This window comes from Cynara cardunculus (genome assembly GCF_001531365.2).
Source record: "Cynara cardunculus var. scolymus isolate 2C chromosome LG 17, CcrdV1, whole genome shotgun sequence".
In the NCBI taxonomy this organism is placed as follows: Eukaryota; Viridiplantae; Streptophyta; class Magnoliopsida; order Asterales; family Asteraceae; genus Cynara; species Cynara cardunculus.
In genome coordinates, this window is record NC_037544.1 from 31,270,514 (window position 1) to 31,277,546 (window position 7,033).

The 7,033-nt window shown below is 34.8% G+C and overlaps 1 protein-coding gene across 1 annotated transcript; it reads left to right on the forward strand.

Annotated features, from left to right (window-relative positions):
- Positions 1–1,085: 1,085 nt before the first annotated feature.
- On the forward strand, positions 1,086–4,391 carry LOC112501028. Its single transcript, XM_025104663.1, has 2 exons — positions 1,086–1,242; positions 3,601–4,391. The coding sequence occupies exons 1-2, from the start codon at positions 1,161–1,163 to the stop codon at positions 4,203–4,205; spliced, it is 687 nt and encodes a 228-aa protein (XP_024960431.1). The 5' UTR covers positions 1,086–1,160; the 3' UTR covers positions 4,206–4,391.
- The last annotated feature ends 2,642 nt before the right edge of the window (positions 4,392–7,033 follow it).

A 7,033-nucleotide genomic window follows, 5' to 3' on the forward strand; every position in this document is an offset into this window, starting at 1 on the left:
TATATATATACTAAAATGGACGAGATCACCACCTGTGACCATCTTTCCTCATCGCCGGCCAGAACATGTTTCCTCTCAAGTGCGACACTTTACACCGAGGTCTCCTTCTCCGCCTATTTCCGGCCACTGGCCGCTGCTGCTTCTTATTCTCTGCTCATATCCAACCACCGACCATCATCTTCTTGTTGAACAATCCAGATTAGTTTCGGTTTTTCATATCCCTAGAGATCTAGTTTCTTCACACCCAGATCAGTTCGATTTCTGGTTTTTGTTTAGATCTCGTTTCAGATCTAAGACGTAACACAAATCTTGTCGGAGATGTAACCCAGATATCGTCGGAGATGTAACGCAGAAGATATAAGGTTTTTGGATGTAACCAATATTTCTTCAGATATTTAACGTCGGAAGTAATACAGTGGTAACATAGTGTTATTCACAGTTGTATTCATCAACCAAATCTGGTATCATAGTGTGTATCACAGTGTGTTTTTGTCGTTATATGAAGTGTATCACAATGTATTTTTGTTGTTTTACGAAATATAACACAATATATCATGTAATATTGTTTTACTAAGTGTATCACACTGTGTTTTTTGTAATTTTATGAAACATATCACAGTGTGCGTCATCTGTTTGCCGGAATAAGGTTCACCGGAATAAAGTTCGGAAGAGAGATGAGAGATGACAGAAGATAACTTTTTCAAATACGTAAAATGCCCTTTAATTAAAACTTTATGTCAAATTACCAAAACTATTAGTTTTCTAATTATTATTGATTTGTGGTTGAAATTGGATCTCACAATTATCACAAACTAACTAGTTCCTAATTAAGAAGCTTTCAAAATGTGCAAGGACGAATATATATATATATAGAGAGAGATTGTCAGGTTTAGGGAAAAATAATAAAAAAAAAACTAAGAAACATCTAGTAACTCTTCGTCTAAACAAAATATACATATCCATACAAGTAATTTGAAATTTGTTTCAATCCAATAGTACTTTCTAGAACTTGTACACATGATTGGGAGGTTTAGGTGCAACCATCATTAACCGCTGTGGTATTTCTCTAGGGCATCCCCCATTAACCACAATTTCAAACTCCAACGAACTGGAACCCCGTCTCTCTCTCTCTCTCTCACATACACACACACTCTCGCACAATGTGTTCATCAATGGCAACGAGTCTATGCATCACCTTCCTCTGTACTCTCTTCATCTGTTCATCTGCTGCTCATGATGAAAGTAAGTTCACCTTCTCTGTTATCTCCCATTGCATTTCTATAGAGAATACCTGAATTTGCTCTAGTAGAACAGTTGATTTTGATTTTGATCTTTTGCTTGCGTGTTTGGTTGCTTCGTGGCCGTGATCTGATTTAGCATCTCCAGTTGTGGAGAGTTCTCTTATCATGTACCTGGATTGCGTCTGTGCTATTGCTATTTGTTTTAGTTGATTACGAAAATAAATCGCAATGTAGGTAGTTAGCGGTTGCACCTAATTTTGTTTTGGATCTGATTTCTAAGTGCCTGCTTAGTTTCATAAGTTACTTTCCTTTCTTCGTTTTTCCTTTCCCCGATTTGTACGTGTCCGTACGGAAGAGGCTGATTTGTGGCGGATAAATCGTGGAAATGTCCTTGTCGATCATGATACCTTGTTTTGAGTGACACCTTCAAGGTTTATGGAAGTAATATCTAAATCTGGATGTGAAAAGGATAGTACACAGAATCGCAATAAAAATTGGTAAGTAGAGGATCATTGTTTTAATGTAGTAGGATTAGGATCATTGTTTTAATGTAGTAGGATTAGTTAAGTATGGTATTGAATCAGAAGATCAGGCTTGTCGTTCCAACAAGGACTTCCACATTTTCTAAGATTTCATGTAGTCAATTGTGATATATGTTGAAGTTTTTTATTTAGACATGCTTCGTATCCATTAATATCTAGTGTGATCTATTTGTGAGTGGTCTTTTTGTTCTGCGAGAAAAACTCCGAGGAAACACCCTACTGATACTCTCATGAGAAAACATATTCTCCCTTCTGCTGATTTAGGATTTCATCCTAATGTAGAATTCATTGCTGCAAGTTGTATTGTGTGCTTTAATCATGTTATTGTATCATGGATGATGGAACAGAACATTTAAGATCTGAAGTTGTATCCAAGTGAATATACCACTAGATGATATTTGTCGCCCAACTTTATAGTCTTTCATATCCGTCTAGAGTAGTCCATTTTAATCTGCTCTTGCTCTCCACTAATTGGGCATTTTTCCACATCTATTTAAGTTTAAACTCGGTGTTCATCAAGCATTGGTGCCCAGCCGTCAATTTCGCATGATTTGAGGTTTGAAGCCTATGATTTGCCATTTTAGTTGTAGGATCAGGTTCAATTTATGAAACCAAATTACGCAATCCCATTAGCAAGTCAGAACTGCTTCTGAATTGTCATCTCATTGGTGAATTGTCCTTGTATCATTGAACTGAACTTATAATACAGTTCTGTAAATTACCTTATTGGTTTATGTTGATTTGGGTGTAGGTTTATTGATCCAAAAGTAATTAGTAGCCACATGAGTAGAAATGTTCTTGTAATAGCATATGGTAGTGTTTTACAGAAATGAGACCAGACTACATTCTCATGATTAATGGATGTATATTTTGGTCCTTACATTACTAAAACGCTTACCTTCTTGTCTTCTCTATCTTTTGAAAGTACACAAAATAACTTAAACAAATTCAAACAAATCTACAATTCTATTTCACTTGTGATTCTAAATGAGTATAAAGATACTCTGATTCAATTAACAAGTTGACAACTATGCTAAAGAGTAATAGGAAATCTTGTTGAATGGAAACAGTCCTGTAAGTGGCAATGGGAAAAGGATAGATGAGAGGAGCTCACTTATTACAGAGAATACATGTGCGAGGCATTTATCTGAGTAGATAAGGGTATCATGTTGGGCTATGGACTCTTCTTCTTACTCCTCTGATGGAGGATGAAATTTGTTATAGCTTTAGCAAGTTCTATGAATTTCTTAAAATAGTTATGCACTCTTATCAAATTTTATCTTTGAAAAAGAACCATAAAAACAAGACAGCTATCCTTTGGCCATTCACAAATCGAACTCGAATCAGTTATAGCTGAACGAGTTGGCTTTCTCTTTAGGTTAAATCATGAAAACACAAAAGTCAGCATTTTGCATTGGCAAAACAAAGATTGCAACACAGGTAGAACTGAAACTAAAAACTGATAATGCAATTGATCTAATAAAGGAGATAATTGTGCTTAACAAGTAGGGATATCACATGAAATCCTTTTATGCTTATTTATGAGTTTATCTGTATGGTTAGCTGGATTTTCATCCCAGAGAACTTCTTGGCTAGCTGAATGTCTGATTTGAGCACCTTCATGTTTATACATTCTAGATGATTTCACATTATTTTTCTTTTTGCTTCAGTACAAAGAAATATCTGGCCATGATTTGCACCATCTATGAAATTCATTCATTTTCTTTCAAGCTCTACATAGCCATGGTTTATGACTGTCATGTATCATGAAGAAATTCTGACCTTCTAACTAGTCTACTTTTTTCCTAAAATAACAGAAAAGGTTACAAACAACCCAGCCGATGAGCTTGTAGCCATTGTAAATAGCAACAGAACAGCACACAAAGCAGCTTCCCTCGATAACAATCCTGGCTTAGGCTGCTTAGCCCTGCAATACATCAAAGCCTACCAAGGCAAATGTGATGATGTTGGTGGGTCCAACGCCAAAAAACCTGCAGACTCTGAATTCGCTGAAACCTTCGCACCTAACTGTGGGGTCGAAGCGACCACACTCTCCCCAATCACAGGCCGTGTACTTGGGTGCCAGTCCAAATACGTTACTCCTGATAAAGCATTCACAGAAATACTAACCATGAAGAACCGAAGCTTGAATATAATCTACAATACAACCCACACTGAGGTGGGAGCAGCTGTGAGCGGTTCAGATGGCGGAGGCCCGTATTTCTGGTGTGTTCTTTTTAGTAACGGGAAATCGAATAGTAGCTTTCAGTTGGAAGGAGGAGTGGCTAAGATAACCAGACCAGGATGCTTTAGTGGTGCCAATGATGAATGCAGTGGTGCTGATGGTTGGTCACAAAATCTCAATATTTTGACTGTCTTTGTTGGAGTTTTTGCTGCAATTGCTTATACAATTGGGGTATGAGTATGAGTATGAGTATGATCACACTTTATGTGCAAAATGGGTTGTTTTCTTTTGACTTCTGATATTAGTTGTTTGCGATTTCGTCCATTCGTTTACGAGCTTAAAAGGTGAAATATTCTTTCCACATGTTACTCGAAATTTCGTGATCTTTGTTTCCTATGATTATACACAGTTTTATATCTTGTCGTATAATCTTGTATCTGTTGGATATTAGTCCACACTTGTCCCACATAGGAAATAGAAGGAAAGTTTTATGTGTTTATATGGCCTTACACAAGAATTATCAAGTTAGAGAGAGGCCCAAAAAAAGGATTGGGCTTTGGTGTGGCATTACCCAATATTAATGGTCAAAAGATGGGCCTTAGGCCTTATGACCCGACTACGTTTTTTGCCCGATTCGAGACCAGTGTTGGTAACTGCATTTTTGCAGTTAATTTTCGTTTTTGCGTTTCGTTTCCCAGAAATCAGATACGATTTTTTCACACACATAATTCTCAATAACTTTTTGCTCCTTGTATCGTTGCTTCATGGAACGTATTATTCGATGGAATCGGATTGACGTGCATCAATCCGATTAGATAGTTGTACCCTCAAGACGACGTTCGTTTACCAACGCACGATTGGGGGCGAAATTTCGTCTTAGGACACTGCTGTGGCAGGCCTCTATCTCTCGATCTTGGCATATAGTGATATCATCATAAAGGTTAGATTTTTACTAAATTTCTTGGCTGTTTATTTATGTTTTAATTTCAAACTTGGAAGTGTAATTCTATACTTCGTTGGATTGGTTCTAACAGTATCCACTTGTGTTCTTCTCCCTGAAATGTTCTTTGTTTGATCCTAATTGTTGTCTTAACCCGTACCGTAGTATGAAGGTTAATGTTTCAAAAGTCTATCTACAGAAAGATAACAAATTCAACTTTATTTCTAAAAAAATACAAACAAACTATATTTAATTAATTACATTTTACTCATTTTAATAATATTATTATTATTCACATTGTTTTTTCGTATACATATATTATTATTTTTCTGTAATTAATAGAAGTCATTATTTACATAAACAAACGCACAAACTAAAACACAATAATATATGTATACGAAAAAACAAATTTTAGAAACAACTCAAGATATAATAAAAGAAAAACTCTTTTTAACATTTTAAGAACTGAAAAATCATAAGCATTGTCATTAATTCAGTGACCATCATTTTGTAATCTCTTACATATCATTTATTTAGACTAATGATCACTTTCTTACATGTATAAAACTGGGTACAGGTAAGGAGCCGTTTGTCAAAAGCTTATTGGATTAGCGCTTACTGGAAAGAATTATCATCCCCACTTACCTTAGCGGGTAACATTTCGGCCATCAAAATGAATTGTTGGTAAACATCTTTTATCTAGTAACTTCTTCTTATCGGGAAATAGTCTTCTTCCATACTTATCGGGTAAGATTCTTTGTCTTTGTTATGCCTCTTACCGAATAAGATTTTCTGTCCATGTCATGCTCACCTGATAAAATAAAGGATTATCCAATAAACATTTAATAACCTCTAAGTCTTCATAGATCAACATAATATGTTGTTGTACAACATCATAGAAAGAGGGAAGCACCACTAGTTGCAGAAAGAAAGAGGGAAGCACCAATAGCCACCCTGTATATGTATTTCTTTTTCCATTATCATTGCAATTTGCACTACAAATTAGATTTTAAAGTTTATAGACAAATATGTGTTCTCTGTGAAAATTTAGATGTCAAGGTCTCCATTTCCAAAGGGAATAAAAAAGAAGAAATCTTTGGTTTTGGAAAAAAAAATTAGGGTTTGATATTTTTGGGAATAAAATGGTTTAGATTTGGATTTCATATATTTGGATACCGTAATGGTTTGGAATTGAGTTTAATAAACTTTTAAATTGATGTTTTTATCATTCAAAGTCATTCATTCAGTATTTTTATTAAACAATGATAATATAGACAACAGGTAAAATGATTAATTCTAACATTCAAACTGTTTATTCACCACAATAACCAAACACCAACTTATCTATTATCATAAGGAACTTTATCCATACAAGCCTTAAAAGGAAAATGAACCAAACTAACTCTTAAAGTTTAATATAAATACTTAGCATGACATGCACTGAACCACTTTGATGAGATGGATCATGTATATAATTTGATTTAATTTTCAATTATTAAATATATTTAATGTTGGTATAATAGTAATTATTCTTTTTTCAAAATGAGAAAAAGATAAGATGCTTTATAGAACAAGCTTAGAAACACAACAAGAAGGTCGTCCTCCTTGTCTTCATTAAACGAGACACAAATTGTCTCCAAGGTATTGGGTGAACATCCCAGTCACAATCAAGGACGAGGGCATAAGTTGTAGGATGCTGCAATCTCTTCCATCTCGGATTTATACACATCTCAGTCTATCACGACACCACTGAAAATGCGTTGACAAGGTGATGCATTGTGAATGTGCCAACAATTTGTGAGCTAAAACTCAACAAGCCACCAACACAACAACCATTGCATCAGACTAACGACAACTATGATGGCATGCCATACTTAGAAGAGAATTATATATATATATATATATATATATATATATATATATATATATATATGCATAGGAAGAGGTTCATTTAAGAATCACCAAATATATGAAAAAGGGTGAAGCAATCTAGCCCTTGTAATAAAAAAATTAATGGTCAAGATTAGAAGGGATGATTGTGTAATAGCAGATAATTAGGGTGCATGGTAAAAACTATACGAAAATTAAAGGGGTATATTTGTAATACTCACACCTAAATCAAAAT

Excerpts from the sequence above, each read along its gene's own strand:
- LOC112501028 (XM_025104663.1), top strand. The coding sequence starts at position 1,161 with ATGTGTTCATCAATGGCAACGAGTCTATGCATCACCTTCCTCTGTACT. Across the intron at positions 1,243-3,600 it reads ATCTGCTGCTCATGATGAAA|AAAAGGTTACAAACAACCCA; the intron begins GTAAGTTCACCT and ends CTAAAATAACAG.